Source organism: Dermacentor silvarum, chromosome 5 (genome assembly GCF_013339745.2).
Source record: "Dermacentor silvarum isolate Dsil-2018 chromosome 5, BIME_Dsil_1.4, whole genome shotgun sequence".
Lineage (NCBI taxonomy): Eukaryota > Metazoa > Arthropoda > Arachnida > Ixodida > Ixodidae > Dermacentor > Dermacentor silvarum.
The window spans coordinates 144,554,816-144,570,895 of NC_051158.1; the positions used below are offsets into that span (position 1 = coordinate 144,554,816).

Below are 16,080 nucleotides of genomic sequence, written 5' to 3' on the forward strand. Positions count from 1 at the left end.
GCTTCCTCCTTTTTCCCTCCTCTACCCTGATGAATCCATTTCCTTGATTGTTATTGTGAAATAAACGTTTCATCAACAGCATAAATACATGAATCAAAAATCCGGAAAGTGTGTTTCACGATTACACTAATTTCGATCGTGAACCGTGTACCTTGGGTTAGTCCACATTTCCTTGAAGTAGGCAACTGCTTATGGAGGCGACGGCGGGCGAAATGCTGCCGCCGCTTTTCGCCCGCACGAAATATTTTTTTGCCTAGAAATGGAAAAACGCCCGTGTCCCGTGCATTGGGGGCACGTTGAAAAGCCCCTGGGGGTCAGAATCAATCCAGAGTCACCCGCTATCGCGTGCCCCTTAATCAAATTGTTGTTTTGACACGTAACACTCCCGAATTCAAGGAGACAACTGCTTAAATTGTGAATAGCTGGTTATTTGCGATGTTCCGCGTATATAGCAATTGGTTTCAGCAGTTTTTAATAATTTGAATATATGAAGTGCTAAGCTTTAGGTCTCTCTGAGTGGTTCGCATGCCCTTCGAAAATTGTCCCCTATAGCCCAATTATAATTCATAAAAATAGAATTCATAAGGCATGCCCTGGCACTCGAGAATGTGTTTCATTGAGCTGGAGGTTTAGATTCAGAAGGTTGCAGCGATTCCCATAATTTTTTTATGCTTTACCAGTAGGAGTGTCAAAGTGTTAAAAAAAGGGTATGCGTGTGTAAATTGTTGAAAGCGAGTCATGGTGGTGCAGGTGTGCGTTTGTGTGTAAGACTTCGCTCCTCGAAAGGGCAGGACTTGAGCAAAGTGACTTCTTGAACAACACTTTGCAATGTGGTGAACATGGTTTAAATAATGGGTGTGAAACCTGCAAGGAGTTGCGACATTCTAACGCATTCCGCTTGTATTTATCACAGAGTTGCCACTGAATTGTATGACTCACTGGTGCTGTGTGGCCAGAATTGGCGAGGAAACACAATAATTAATCAAATTTGCTTCATTCACACTATTTATAGCCAGCATAGTAGCGCAAGTCACTAGTGTGATCGAGTATAGATTTGCAATGTGCCACTAAAATTAGTCATTACAATCAACTTAGCCACTTTCATAGCTGCTAATAAATTTAGAGAGCACTAAAAGAAATATTAAACATTGGAAATACCGCTGGCACAGCACTGGCAACAGTGTATGAGCAGGCAAGCGTATATGTGTGTGGAAATGTCAATGCAATGAACTTTCACAGCAACATCTGTGGTATGAGGCTTGTTTTATTTCTCAGTAAGCTGTACCGAGTCCATGCTTTGATTTTTCTCTTGTCAACCAAAATCAGCTTTATTGCCAGTGACCTTGTCTCTCGTTCGGGTAGCATTTGTTTATGTGGAACTTAAAATGTCCTTTCTTGCAGGTCATCCAGATGACAGCCTCACAATTCCCAGCCTTTGTGCTCTCCATCAGAAACCCATCAGGGGGAAGCCACTTATGTTTGCCTTCAGAGAAGACAACATTGTAAGTAGATATAGGCGTGTAGTCTAATATTCTAAACCAAGTTTCCATTTAATACTGTGAGGCTCCTTTGGTAGCCTTAGGTTGATATTTTGTGCAGTTGTGTGTGTGCAGTTTTAGATATTGCCGATGGTACAGTGTACATTGCAGATATGATGACTCCAAAGCATATACTTGCAATTTCGTCATTGCCTTTCATAATGAAGTTTTCTTTTGTGCAAGGATATTCAGAGATTGGGGCATTTCAGCATCATATTCTGTATTGTGCATTCAGTGCTCATTTCAAGTTACCCTCCTCCTACCCATTTATTTGCGGGAAAGGAATATTTGTTTACCCTTTGCAATGCGCTTCTTATTTGCTCATTGCATCAAACTCCTCTACCTTTAATTCTCACATAACTATCACAACCTCAAAATTTCAGCTGTTCTTATTGTTTTAAAAACAGTATCAAAATAAAAATGTGCTTGATTGTTATCTAGACTGCAAGGGAATTCAAGAAATTGCAAGAAACCGTGGCTTCTTATGGTAGTTGAAACCCTCTTTTCAGCAAACCATGTGCCTATTTCGTTTACTGCGCTGCTCATGAAATTCGCGAGAATGTTTGATTTAAAACAGCCGTTACAGGAGAAGAGAAATAAAAAGATTAACAGGAGCACTTTTCACGTGGATGCAATGCTTTTCGATATTCTCCAGGTGGCAAAATGTACATTTAGGAGCGAGAGTGACCTTGAATCAAAGAGGGTGGGGTGGGGAGCCAATTTGCAGCCATTGTGACTCATGCATGTAGTGGCCGCACAGGATTAGAAATTGTGGCACTGCGTTCTAGTAAATAGGTCAGCACATAAACTCCCCCAACAGTGACGGCAAAATGTAGGATATTGTCACGTAGTAGTGACGGTAAAGAAAACAGTCGCAAAACTGTATGACGAAACTGGTTGTTTATTGGGCGAACCTGTGCCCACAAAAGCAAGCTACACTCAAAGCACAACGATAGCGGCGAACACAGTCGGCGATCGTCGAAAATCTGATCAGCGGCGAAGCGCGTCGGCTTTTATACCTGAGTCCAGATTAATCCCTGATGCCCGCGTGTCTTCCAGAAAGTTCTAGACAATTCGCGTTGGTCATACAATCAGTTAACATAAGCGTCGGTGAAAACAGGCAACGGAAAGAAGCATCGATAACGTTCTAGAAACTTCCGATACAGGCGCGTCCTGCGCCGAGCGATAACGTTTAACATTTGTTAGCCGGTGGAAAGCGGCCACCGGTGAAAGATAAACATGTATACGTGTCAATACCCTCCCCTTAAAAAGCATCGTCCCGATGCTACAAGCACGAAAGCGAAAAGAAAACAATGCGTTATAAACAACAACAAAAAACAGTAACAAAGTAACAAAGTACCTAACGTCTTCAGCGGGCGTAGAAAGGTTTAAGACGCACCACATGGATGACTTCAGGTCGTGCCCGGCGCCGCTGTGATTGCGAAATGCCGTCTGGCACGACCTCATAGTCCAGTGCGCCAATACGTCGGATTATCTTATATGGTCCGAAATAGCGACGCAACAGTTTCTCGCTAAGTCCTCGTCGGCGTATCGGAGTCCAGACCCAAACACGGTCACCGGGCTGGTACTCGACGTTGCGTCGTCGAACATTGTAGTGTCGGCTGTCCGTCCTCTGCTGGTTCTTGATGCGCAAGCGGGCGAGCTGTCGACCTTCTTCGGCACGCTGAAAATAGGTGGCAACGTCGAGATTTTCTTCGTCGGTGACGTCCGGTAGCATGGCGTCAAGCGTCGTTGCCGGGTTCCTTCCGTAGACCAGGTGAACCGCGCCATGTGCGTCGTTTCTTGCATGGCCGTGTTTATGCGAAGGTCACGTACGGAAGGATGGCATCCCACGTCTTGTGTTCGACGTCGACGTACATTGCCAGCATGTCGGCGATGGTCTTATTTAGGCGCTCGGTGACGCCATTCGTCTGCGGGTGGTAGGCGGTGGTCCGGGGATGGCTTGTCTGGCTGTAGCGCAGAATGGCTTGAGTTAGTTCAGCCATGAAGGCCGTACCTCTGTCGGTGATGAGGACTTCTGGGGCACCGTGACGCAGGAGGATGTTCTCAACGAAGAATTGGGCTACCTCGGCGGCACTGCCTTTGGGCAAGGCTTTTGTTTCGGCGTAGCGGGTGAGGTAGTTCGTAGCTACGACGATCCATTTATTCCCGGACGTCGACGTCGGAAAAGGCCTCAGTAAGTCCATCCCGATCTGCTGGAACGGTCGGCGAGGTGGCTCGATCGGCTGTAGAAGTCCGGCTGGCCTTGTCGGCGGTGTTTTGCGTCGCTGACAGTCTCGGCATGTCCTTACGTAATGGGCGACGTCGGCAGAGAGGCGAGGCCAGTAGTATTTTTCTTGTATCCTCGTGAGCGTGCGGGAAAAACCGAGGTGTCCAGCCGTTGGGTCGTCATGGAGAGCTTGCAGAATCTCTGGACGCAATGCTGAGGGTACCACGAGGAGGTAGTTGGCTCGGAGAGGCGAGAAGTTCTTCTTTAGAAGAATGTCGTTTTGCAAGAAAAACGACGCCAATCCTCGCCTGAACTCCTTCGGCACAATGACGGTCTTGCCTTCTAGGTAGTCTACAAGGCTCCTTAGTTCCGGGTCGGCTCGCTGTTGTTCGGCGAATTCATCGGCACTGATGGGTCCCAAGAAAGTGTCGTCATCCGGGTCGTCCTGTGGCGGCGGTTCGACGGGGGCGCGAGACAAGCAGTCGGTGTCAGTGCTTTCGCCCGGACTTGTAAACGACGGTGATGTCGATTGCTTGAAGTCTCAGACTCCATCGTGCGAGGCGACCTGAAGGATCCTTCAAGTTAGCTAGCCAACACAAGGCGTGGTGGTCGCTCACAACTTTAAAGGGCCTGCCATAGAGGTAGGGGCGAAACTTTGATGTAGCCCAGATGATGTCGAGGCACTCCTTTTCTGTTGTGGAATAATTTGATTCCGCCTTCGATAGCGACCGGCTAGCGTAACTTACAACCCTTTCTAGTCCGTCAGTCCTCTGCACAAGAACGGCGCCGAGTCCTACGCTGCTTGCGTCGGTGTGGACTTCGGTATCGGCGTTTTCGTCGAAATGCGCAAGTATTGGCGGCGATTGCAGGCGTCGCTTCACTTCTTCAAATGCTTCGACTTGCGGCGTCTCCCACTTGAACTCGACGTCGGCCTTCGTGAGATACGTCAGTGGCTCAGCGATCCGTGAAAAATTCTTGACGAAGCGCCTGTAATAGGCGCACAGTCCAAGAAATCTACGCACTGCCTTCTTGTCAGCGGGCGAGGGAAAGTTGGAGATGGCCGCAGTTTTCTGAGGGTCGTGGCGCACTCCAGACTTGTTGATTACGTGGCCCAAAAACAAGAGCTCCTCATATGCGAAGCGGCACTTTTCTGGCTTTAACGTGAGTCCGGAGGTTTTGATTGCTTGAAGAACTGTTTCAAGGCGCCGGAGGTGTTCCTCGAAGCTTGAGGCAAACACAACGACGTCGTCCAAATAGACGAGGCAAGTCTGCCATTTCAAGCCTGCCAGTGCTGTATCCATGACGAGTTGGAAAGTCGCAGGTGCCGAGCAAAGACCAAACGGCATGACCTTGAACTGGAACAGTCCGTCTGGTGTTATAAAGGCAGTCTTCTCCCGGTCCCTCTCGTCGACTTCGATTTGCCAGTAGCCGGTTTTGAGGTCCATCGACGAAAAATACTTTGCGTTGTAGAGTCGATCCAAGGCGTCGTCAATCCGTGGGAGGGGGTATACGTCCTTCTTCGTAATCTTGTTGAGGCGACGATAATCGACGCAGAAACGTAGCGTTCCATCCTTCTTCTTCACTAACACCACGGGGGACGCCCACGGACTCTTGGACGGCTGGATGATGTCGTCACGTAGCATTTCGTCGACTTGGTGCCTTATGGCTTCACGTTCGCGCGCCGAAACTCGGTACGGGCTCTGACGGAGTGGGCGGACATTTTCGTCGGTGATGATGCGGTGCTTGGCGACAGGGGTTTGTCGAACTTTTGACGACGACGAGAAGCAGTCCTTGTATTGCAGGACCAGAGCTTTTAGTTGTTCTTTCTTATGCCTGGGAAGGTTCTCATTGACGTCGAAAGTTGGCTCAGGTATTATAGTCGTCGTCGCAGGTGCACTGGAATCCGTGAAGGCAAAAGGCACCGTGGTGCCTTTGTTAATGTGCTTGTATTCAGGGCTGAAGTTCGTGAGCATCACCCTTGCTTTCCCTGCACGTAGCTCAGCTATGCCTCTATCGATGCAAATTTCACGGTCGAGCAGTAGGTGATGATCGCCCTCGATGATGCCCTCCATGTCTGCAGGCACTTCGGTACCGACGGAAATCATTACGCTGGAGCGAGGCGGAATGGTGACTTGTTCTTCAAGCACATTCAACGCATGATAACTTATGCTTGTATCCGGTGGTCGCGCGTTGTGCGTTGAAAGCGTTATCGACTTGGATCTTAAGTCGATGACTGCACCGTATTGGTTTAGAAAGTCCATGCCTAGGATGACATCCCTGGAGCAGTGCTGCAGGATTATGAAGCACGCCGGGTAAGTGCGGTTGTTTACCGTGACTCGGGCTGTGCAGATTCCAGCCGGCGTTATTAGGTGGCCTCCAGCTGTCCGGATATCAGGTCCTTGCCAGGCCGTCTTCACCTTCTTTAACTTGGCGGCGAACGCGCCACTGAAGACGGAATAATCGGCGCCAGTGTCGACGAGAGCGGTGACGTTATGACCATCGATGAGCACGTCTAAGTCGGTAGATCGTCGTCTAGCATTACGGTTAAGTCGAGGCGTCGGATCACGGCTGCGTCGGCTTGCTCGCTGCTGCTACGTCGCGCCGGCCGGTCTTCTTGCGGCGGTGAAGTGCTGTCAAGGCTGTTGCTAGGCGGCGTGCTGATATCTCGTCGTAATGATTCGCGAATCGTCGTCGTCGTCGGCGGAGGATCTTCGGCATTACGTCTTACAGCAACCGCACCTCCATCGGTTGCTGCCTTTAGTTTCCCCGGTAAGGGCTGGGAGATCGGCCCCAGGTGGACCGGTGTACTGACGACGATGCGGCGAGATGTAGCGGCCTGGTGACGGCGAGCGTGAGGGTCGTCGGGGTAGCCACTGGGCTCCGGCAAGGTAGTCGGCAATGTCGCGCGGTAGTTCACCCCGCACTGGACGCGGCGCGTTGACGGCGAACCCTCGTAGGCCCATCTCGCGGTATGGGCATCGGCGGTAGACATGGCCGGCTTCCCCGCAGTGATAGCAGAGCGGGCGGTGGTCGGGGGCGCGCCAAATGTCCGTCTTCCTCTGGTAGCTGCGCTGGGCGACGGGCGGGCGTGCTGGCGGCGGCGGTGGTGGACGTCGGAACTGCGGCGTTACGGGGCCCTGGCGCGAGCGCGGAGGGGGGCCTTGACGACGGGCGACGGCGGCGTAGGTCAGCGCTTCCGGCTCGGGTTGGGGCGATTCGGGAAGTCCTAGCGATTGCTGGATTTCCTCCCGCACGATATCGGCGATGGAAGCAACTTGAGGCTGTGACGACGGTAGCAACTTCTGCAGCTCTTCGCGTACTATCGCCCTGATGGTGTCTGTTCGTGGGAGAGTCCTTGGACTTCGGCGTAATGTGGCGTCGAACGGCGATTGTATTGCCGGTTGCGCATGTCCAGTGCTTTCTCGATCGTCGTAGCCTCCGAGAGAAAGTCTTGGACTGTCGTTGGTGGATTCCGCACCAGTCCGGCGAATGGCTCCTGCTTAACTCCCCGCATGAGCAAGCGAACTTTCTTGTCTTCTGGCATAGCGGCGTCGGCGTGCCGGAATAATCGAGTCATTTCTTCAGTGTACATACCGATGCTCTCATTCGGGAGCTGTACACGGTTTTCCAACAAGGTTGCAGCTCTTTCTTTACGGACGACGCTCGTGAAGGTGTCCAGGAATGCGGCTCGGAAGAGGTCCCAAGTTGTTATATAGTGCACGCTCCCTATTCTCGAACCAGGTTCTGGCGCCGTCTTCAAGCGAGAAATAAACATGGCGCAGCTTGTCGTCGTCGCTCCATTTGTTGAACGTCGCGGTCCTCTCATATGTCTCCAGCCAGGTTTCAGGGTCTTCAGCCGATGATCCACGAAAAGTCGGTGGCTCCCGAGGTTGCTGCAGCAGGATGGGGGACGCTGGTGCTGCCATTCTGGTCGTTGACTTGGCTTTGATTGCAGTGGTCTTTTCGGGAAGAACTCCGAACTCCGGCACAAGTCCTTGCTGCCTACGGCTAGCTCGCTGGTCCTTGGCGACGTTGGTCTCGTCCTCCGGTTTCGGGCTTGGGTCGCGGCTTTGCGGGGGCGTTCGCTGCATGAACGCACTAGCACCTTCACCAGATGTCACGTAGTAGTGACGGTAAAGAAAACAGACGCAAAACTGTATGACGAAACTGGTTGTTTATTGGGCGAACCTGTGCCCACAAAAGCAAGCTACACTCAAAGCACAACGATAGCGGCGAACACAGTCGGCGATCGTCGAAAATCTGGGGCGCGATCTTGTACGCGTTCCAAAATGGAACGTAGGCGGTTCGTTCTTTACGTCACGAAATAGGCGGTCCGCCATGTTCGCGAGGACGAGAGGAAGCAAAGAGCCAATGAGCGAAGTGGACGTCTGCGTCACGCTTTTGACGTCTGCTTAGGGACCGTATAACATACTTAGACGCGTTTCGAACATGTTGAGAAATATTTGACTATTATGACTGAGTAGCGAAATATGTTGGTGTTAGTTTTCAAAGATTCAGTTTGGAATGCGGAACGACTTAAACATATTATTGCGGTTAATGTCTTGAAATGGCGCTAGATGGTGTCGCAGTTTTGCGAAACGTTTAGCGGTTGCGCTAGCCACTACTCCGTTTCAAGCAAAGGGCGCGGCTTTTGAAGCGGCTGGTTAATTCGAGCAGGGCCGCGATTTTGTAGCGATGTCTTATGACTTATTTTGGAATAGTCTTATCATCCACCGCTCACGGCCGGCTGATCCCGTTGATAACGCGAGCGGACCGTCGCTCTGACCACTGACAAAGCGCGATAAGCGCGAAAAGGCACTATTACTTTAAAGTCATCGCTACAAAATACCGGCCCTGTTGCGTGCGGAGAGCCGTTCTTCATTCTATGGGAGAGCCATGGCGGAGAACGTCGCAGCGTGCGCACCTGTTAAGGGACCGCGTGTTTCCGAGGGCCACCGGGAGACTGTGCTCTCGTTTATGGAGCAGCATCCCCAGCTGGCTTCAAGATCCAGCGAGCTGGGGCCGGGTTTCACCGCTGGCGACCGGCGACGGCTGTGGCAGCAGCTGGCCGACGTTCTAAACGAGCAAGGGCCCATGGTAAAAGCAGCGGACCAATGGCAGGAGTGGTGGCGCAAACAGGTCTACGAGGCCCGCCGCGACGCCATCGCAATTGCCCAAGTGCAAAGGTGAGTGACCGTCAAATGGTCTGGGCGATTTGTCCTTCGGAATTGGTGTGTATTTTCAGAAGCACTGGAGGGGGCCGCGCACCCGGCTTCCACGGCCGAGTACTGAACTTGACGGGTATGGTCCGCCTGCGTGGCGTCGCCGACCTCCCCTACCAAGAGGTAAGCACACTGCCGCCGTAATATCATGGGTTCCTGAACGGTGCCAACTTAGAGTTTGCCATTATCTGCAAGTGGTACCTTTAGCGAAACGCGACACTGTTGGTGAACAGGAAAATAGCGTAGGAGAGAATGGAAAAGCAGGTAGATTAATCAACTAGAATCTCAGTTGGCGGCGCTTTCGGGAAAAGGGGGATTAAGTGAAATGAAATGCATTCAGGCAAGTGCAGGAGGATGGTAATGCATGGAACCATTAAGCACTCAATAATTGCAGATTATTTCCACAGATGTGTAGTACGAAACTTGTAACATAGCCAGTGTAACGAATAGCCACATAGTGAAGGGACACGGTTATGACACTTTCCAGCAGGCCGACGTTCCCACTGCTGCAATGGAGGTCGTCGTCGAGGCTGCGGATGTGAGGAGCACGGCGACACGTAAGCATCAGAAGAATGAGTGTTTGAATGATCGCCAAATGTGTGTGCAGTTCGTAAACTTTTAATGTGTTTACTCTACAGCGGCAGAGGATCCACCACGCGGTGCATCGGACTCAGAAAGGGTGGCCGCTGCACCTGGTAAGTTATTGATCCTCAAGCTGTTAAGAGAAAATAAACTCTCGTATTTTATTGAACTAGCCCAATAATAACATGGCCATAGCAACTTTTATGCATACCATCAAATGCAGTACAACTGGTAGAAAATGATGCATGCTTTCAGTGTTGCAGCGTCCTGTACGGCCACCACGCCGACAGCGACCGCGACGGGTGGACACCCTCACAACCATGTCGTCGCAGTGCGCCCGCAGCCTTGAACAGGACGACGAGATGCTCCAGGTTGGTAGATCGTTTGGTGTCATTTTACACGAAAGACAAATATTCTTTGTACTCGGTTATCATAAGTGAATCATGAATCTGAAAAACAAACCAACTCGGGATGTAAACAAGAAATATGCGTTGTATTGAGGGTTCGGTATCGTATCTTGCCATCGATCAACCGCCGGGCAAAAGGTTGGTTAGCCCTGAAAAGGGCTGTTTGGTGGTAAGAGATGCATTTGAGTAGATGACAGAAGAGTAGTTCCAGTAGGTCTTTGTCCAAACGAAGAGGGCATAGCTTGTACACGAGCTTGACAGTGCCAAAGGATGCCATCAGGCCAGTGACTCTTCAACAGGGAGGGAATTGTTGTGCACGTTGCAATTCTTGACAACAGCAGCTTCCAGCCATGAGCTGGTTGCGAGTAATCAGCAACTCATGCAAACAGTTCCACCACGATTATTCATTCCAGGCGCTGCAGAGGATTGAAGAACAAACCACCCGCATCGCTGTCGCGGCAGAGAGGACGGCTGTGACGACAGAAAGGATGGCTGTCGCGGCTGAGAGGACGGCAGCGGCGCAGGAGGGTATCCTGGTGCAGGTGCGCTCTATGGCAGGCGACATAGCTGGGCACCTGCAACAACAAAGGATGAATTAATTTATTGTTTATTTTCACTTTTTCAATTTCACTTTATTCATTTATTGTGTTTTATGAGTTCAGTTTATTTTATTTATTTATTGTTTGAGTTTTAGAAGTTTCATTTGAGGCATGAATTGTTGCTTCACTTTGAGTTTTAGTGTTTAAGTTTCCTTGTTGCCTTGTACGAGTGATACAGGAGCACTTTTTGGATGGAAGGCGAAATGCGTGCGTCCATTTTTGTTCTGTAGTATTTGCTTCTTTGTATTTATGCTTATCCAGCTGCAACGCCAGCGTGCTTTTTTTATTTACATATTTCGAAGGCGCCTAGTCATTCACACTGGAATCATTACAAGTACTTGTAGATTTCTGTGTATGGGTTTTGTACTGTGATATTTATATTGCTTCACTATGTGTTGTATCTTACTGCACTCATTATGAAGCGTTTCCGCATAGTGTTTGCACTGTGATATTTTCATTTCGGCACAGTGAGGCTAAAGTGCAACAACTACAATGTGGTCTTTTTTCAGAGCACCAAACTAGTCACTCTTCAGGTTGCATAGTTTCACAAATGAATATGGCCATCATCATTTCACCACGCCGGTGACTGTTTTCCTCTAGTTTTCGTTCCAAGTGAGTGATTGCAAGAATAAGTTTCAAGTGTGACACGTTCTGGGTGCTGTGAGATGGCAGAGCCAATTATTCATGTTGTATGTGATTTATGTTTCATCACAGCTGGCAAGTGCACTCACCTTTCTACAATTATGATTCACCTGTTGTTTAGCATCGCATTACAATTGCTGTCGAGAAATGAATGCTTCTAGCCAGTTACTCTTTACACTGAGAAGGGAATGGACGTACCTGTCAAAGTCATACTTTCTTCCAAGGTCACTTAAATGTAACTGCAAGTTTTATGTGCCGTGGTGAAAACAAATTGGGTGGTGCTAATTGGGTGGTAGCAAAGCATGTTCTCACATGCTTTGCTACGTGTAGTGTGTTGTACTACAAGGTTCGTGATGTACTAGTCATAGCGTGTGATAAAGTTGACCTTTGTATTTTTTGTGTTTTTACATTAATTTACGTCTACCTATCTGGACATGATGTGACGAATGTAATGTCACAACACACAGCGGTATATTTTTGTGTGTTTGAATCTGCATTCATTACGCTTTACTTGCTTGCCTTGTCTGCGTATTCATGCTTGCACAGAAGTTTTGATACACCTAGCACAAGAGGTGGCTAGCAATCATATTGCCTCGTTCCTACCAATGTACACCGAGCGTACGAATGCACAGGATGTGGCGGTTGCGATCATTCTGGTGTGTTTTATGAAAATTGTGCGAACCTTTTTCTGATGGTGACCAGGTGACCATGTGCGCAGAGTGCCGATCATATGTACTGCTTCCATCAAGTCTATCATGACTATGATGAGTCAAGCGATGTTTCCATTTCATATGATATTTAAAGAAAAGGCTGCACTTTAACGTTGCTACCATGTTTCATGTTGCCACTTCATGTTGCACTAGTAAAGAAGTACTTTGTGCCAATTCCCCATTACTGTAACCACAAACTATGGCAAAACAACCACATGAGTAGAAAGTAACAACTGCTGCATCTACATGTACAGCAAGTTGCATATCATAGGATGCACACAACACATACAAGCTGCTGTGTAGCTAAGGATACGAATGTCATAGTGAGTCATGTTCTCCAGCCCTTTCTAGTGGGTCGATCCCTCCTAAGCTGTCCTCAAGAAACACCGCTCGTGCTGAGAGCTCGGGCCTTGAACTAATGGGCGGTCCAAAAGGCTGGTGCCTAATAATCGCCTTTACAACTGTAGCATCGTATTTATAATGTTTGACGAGGAAAGAAGCATTTTGTGATGTGCATATTGCACATAACGCTAGCTTGGGAGCAGCAGCAAATGCAGTTCTTCACAGATAAAGGGGCATAACGCATGGCCTTACGACAACTTCACGAGTACCACTGTTAATAAGTGGCAGCCTTGGAGACTCCTGCACAGTGAAGAGGGTACAAATGTTTCGGAGTCCGCGGCTGTTGCATTCTTTTTAAAGGATTCTTTGTATAATTTTACTTCGTTAGTGTTTAAATTATCATAATCTGTCGGATCTGTGGATTAGGAAGACTGGCCATCTGTATGGAGGTGCACTTGATGTGTATACAAATTCTTTAATATATTTTCCACTGTACAAACACTGCCATGTGATAGCCTAGGGGCACTGCAATTTGTATCAATAAATTATGTATTATGAAAACTCACTGTTCCAGTGTCCTTCAGAAAAGGTTGACAACGGCGCTGCGCTGCTGCCTTCCTCTGAGGAACACGTCGTGCGGTGCCAGCACGTGGCTGTCTCCAGGCTCCTCTGGCTCCTCAGCTGGTGGCACTTCCCCACCATTATCGTCCAATGACCAGTCGCCCGCGTCCAAGGCAATGTTATGGAGAGCAACGCATGCGTAAATGATTCGCGCTGCTCTATCGGGGCTGTATAGCAGTGTCCGAAAGTGCTGCAAGCAGCGGAACTTGCTTTTCAATACCCCGATACATCTCTCCACAACATTGCGCATGGATGCGTGCTCCCGGTAGTAGCGGCCTTCGGAGGTGGTGCCGGCATGACTGCCAGGTACAGGTACAAGCAGCCACGGCTCGAGGGGATATCCCGAGTCTCCTGTGACAGAAAAATGACAGCTGAGTGCTCTGCCCTACTTAGGGGTACGCATTACGAATACTTACCAAGCAGATACTCGCCAGGCTGCAGTTGTGCGACTAGGCGTGCGCGCAGTGGATTGTGCTGCCACACCCAAGAGTCGTGGCACGAACCGGGGATCAACAACAAGAATGCGAAGTTCTGCGTTGCACACCTGCAATGGGGACCAATATAAAATAGCGCTGCAGATATGCTCGAAATCCCTTTTTGCCATTCATATGCAGAAAACAATACATGCATGTACGCTGGTACAAGCCGCTACACTGTTTTAGTCATAGGCGAGGACAGGGTTTTGCAATTTAGGGGGGGGGGCAATGCGCCCCCCGCCCTCGTTGTGTTCACGCCTATGATTTGCACTGATTGATAGCTAAATGAAAACTTGAGGCACAATATTGCGCAACAACACCCATGCACGCCAAAGCCAGCAGGTGCAATGGGTGCAAATACTTCCGTGTTCAAAATGCTTCCATCGTATCTTCCTGTATCGATTTCTGCTACGACTGCTGCCCATTTTCCTTAATACCTCCAAAATTCACAACTCCATTGTGTATGCACGCCAGAACGAAAACACAATTTTGGAACGGCAAACGGCTCATGTACACAAACACATGGCACTCATCATTACCGCTGACATCTCAGACTTCAACGAGCTCGTACACAGCTCCCCGCGTATCCTCTTTTAACCGTTACATTACTAGTTATGCAAGCTTGGACATTAAACTGAACAATAAAAGGGCGAGTAAAATTGGCAGCTACAGTTTCAAGTAAACCTTCCAATGGTACTTACGACCATGACGTTTAGGGCGTAATAACCCTTCCTCGACATGAAGCTCGCCGTGTCGGCCGGGCTGAGTCCCTCTGGCTTCATAATGGCGATCAGCGTGCCGTCGACGCACGCTAGCACGCCTGGAATGGCACCGCGTCGCGCAAACGCCGCCTTTGCCTCATTCTTGGCAGCCGGTGTCAATGAGAAGTCCACCAACTTTTTCCGGGCAGACACGGAAATGATGGCCTCCGTCACCTCGTGGATGGTGTTGCTCACGGTCGACTGCGCCATGCCAATTTGCTCCGCGCGACCAACGCTCCTCTGGAAGCTTCCGGTGCCGAAGAATCGCAGCGCGCACAACACGTTCCTTTCAGTGGAAAGGCCACTGGCTCGCTGGCATCCAATGATGGGGTCAAGCTCGTCGCACAAGGTACGCACTGTTCGTTTGGACAGACGAAAATACTGCCGGAACTCTTCCTCCGTCAGCTCTTCAAATGCATCATCTACCTCGGGTCGTCGTCTCTGCGCGACTGCAGCAGCCGCACAGGCGACACGAAAACACACGGCAGAGAAAGGAAACGCCATTTTCTCCAACTGTTGGGACTGCCGATTTGGATTGAACCGGATACAGAAGAGGATAACTGTCCCAAGCGCTTACGTTTTAATCCAATCCAAGTCGTCTGGTAGCCGTTCTTATCCGATCTATCTAAACGGACGGACTCGGCAACCGTTCCATTGCGTTCGTCCGTTAGCAGACGACACGGAATGATTGACAGCAGTAAGACGTCACGGTTCACCTCACAATTGACGTCATGGCGTTCGTCAAGATTCAAATTGACCAATCGTGTGCGGCTCGATGGAACGGAACGCCTCCGTTCCATTTTGGAACGCGTACAAGATCGCACCCCTGATCAGCGGCGAAACGCGTCGGCTTTTATACCTGAGTCATCGAAGGTTCTAGATTAATCCCTGATGCCCACGTGTCTTCCAGAAAGTTCTAGACAATTCGCGTCGGTCACACAATCAGATAACATAAGCGTCTGTGAAAACAGGCAACGGAAAGAAGCATCGATAACGTTCTAGAAACCTCCGACACAGGCGCGTCCTGCGCCGAGCGATAACGTTTAACATTTGTTAGCCGGTGGAAAGCGGCCACCGGTGAAAGATAAACATGTATACGTGTCAATATGTTATTCAATAAAGATTGTGCTTTTAGGAGACAGCAGGAAATTTTAGGCTCTAGTTGAGCAGCTACAATATCAAGGACCACATAAATTGTAGGAAGCCAACATAAACTGAGTAGAAGGACGTACGTCACTGTTCAGAGCACGAAGTAGAAATTCGGAGCATCAGGAAGGCTTGTAAGTATAAATAAGGGAATAGTACTTGTCAGCGTAATGCCAAGCTAACACATTGGAACAAGGGCAAAAAATAGTTGACAGGGCATTCTATATTTTTGAGGGAAATGTGCTGAAACACTGATTCTTACTCAGTCAGTAAAGAAATATACAATAAATAAAAATAATTAAGTATACAGAAATGCCCTTATAGACTGCAGTGGAGAGTTGGACATTGTTGGGCTAGATGCAAGTACTGCTTTTCTACTGTAATGCAGGACAGGTGAGAATGCAGTTGGGGGTTTCTTCATTTTTGTCTGTTGTGCACTCTCTCTGTACAATAGTGCTCTTCGTCTCGGAGTGTATAAATGTTGCATTCAAAACAATTATTTTCTCATGCCTTGAGCACAGCAGTCTTATTTTGTCTTCTCCCATAAAGTCTTCTGCTGCAGTGCTTCTGAAGTGTAATGCACAGCTGCATTGCAGATTTTATATTGTGAGTTTTATATTGCGCTCAAATACATGCTGCTGAAAAAATGCCCATTGCTGAGAGATGTCGGTTGGTACAGTCTTTACATTTTATGCTCTTATTTTTCCATAGTGAAAAGGCTACTATATATTCATTTTTGCTTCTATGCCATTTTGTATTCACGATGACTTAGTGATCGCGGTTTCTAAATTTGAAAACTGGAAA

At 49.0% G+C, this 16,080-nt stretch overlaps 2 protein-coding genes across 2 annotated transcripts; one reads left to right on the plus strand and one right to left on the minus strand.

The window, feature by feature from the left end:
• Window positions 1-8,664: 8,664 nt before the first annotated feature.
• On the plus strand, window positions 8,665-10,012 carry LOC125945784 (uncharacterized). The gene is made up of 5 exons (XM_049668075.1): window positions 8,665-8,954; window positions 9,014-9,113; window positions 9,478-9,547; window positions 9,629-9,685; window positions 9,828-10,012. Exons 1-5 carry the CDS (start codon window positions 8,665-8,667, stop codon window positions 10,010-10,012), a joined length of 702 nt encoding a protein of 233 aa, XP_049524032.1.
• Window positions 10,013-13,305: 3,293 nt separating this feature from the next.
• LOC125945785 (uncharacterized) lies at window positions 13,306-14,729 on the minus strand. The gene is made up of 2 exons (XM_049668076.1): window positions 14,071-14,729; window positions 13,306-13,437 (listed from the first exon to the last, which is right to left on the minus strand). Exons 1-2 carry the CDS (start codon window positions 14,632-14,634, stop codon window positions 13,306-13,308), a joined length of 696 nt encoding a protein of 231 aa, XP_049524033.1. The 5' UTR covers window positions 14,635-14,729.
• Window positions 14,730-16,080: the final 1,351 nt, after the last annotated feature.

Bases quoted from the DNA above. Each gene is read 5' to 3' on its own strand.
- LOC125945785 (XM_049668076.1), bottom strand. From the start codon at position 14,634: ATGGCGTTTCCTTTCTCTGCCGTGTGTTTTCGTGTCGCCTGTGCGGCT. The intron at 13,438-14,070 runs GTAAGTACCATT...TCCCCATTGCAG, and splicing joins ACGCCCTAAACGTCATGGTC to GTGTGCAACGCAGAACTTCG.
- LOC125945784 (XM_049668075.1), top strand. From the start codon at position 8,665: ATGGCGGAGAACGTCGCAGCGTGCGCACCTGTTAAGGGACCGCGTGTT. The intron at 9,548-9,628 runs GTAAGCATCAGA...TTTACTCTACAG, and splicing joins TGTGAGGAGCACGGCGACAC to CGGCAGAGGATCCACCACGC. The intron at 9,686-9,827 runs GTAAGTTATTGA...GCATGCTTTCAG, and splicing joins AAGGGTGGCCGCTGCACCTG to TGTTGCAGCGTCCTGTACGG.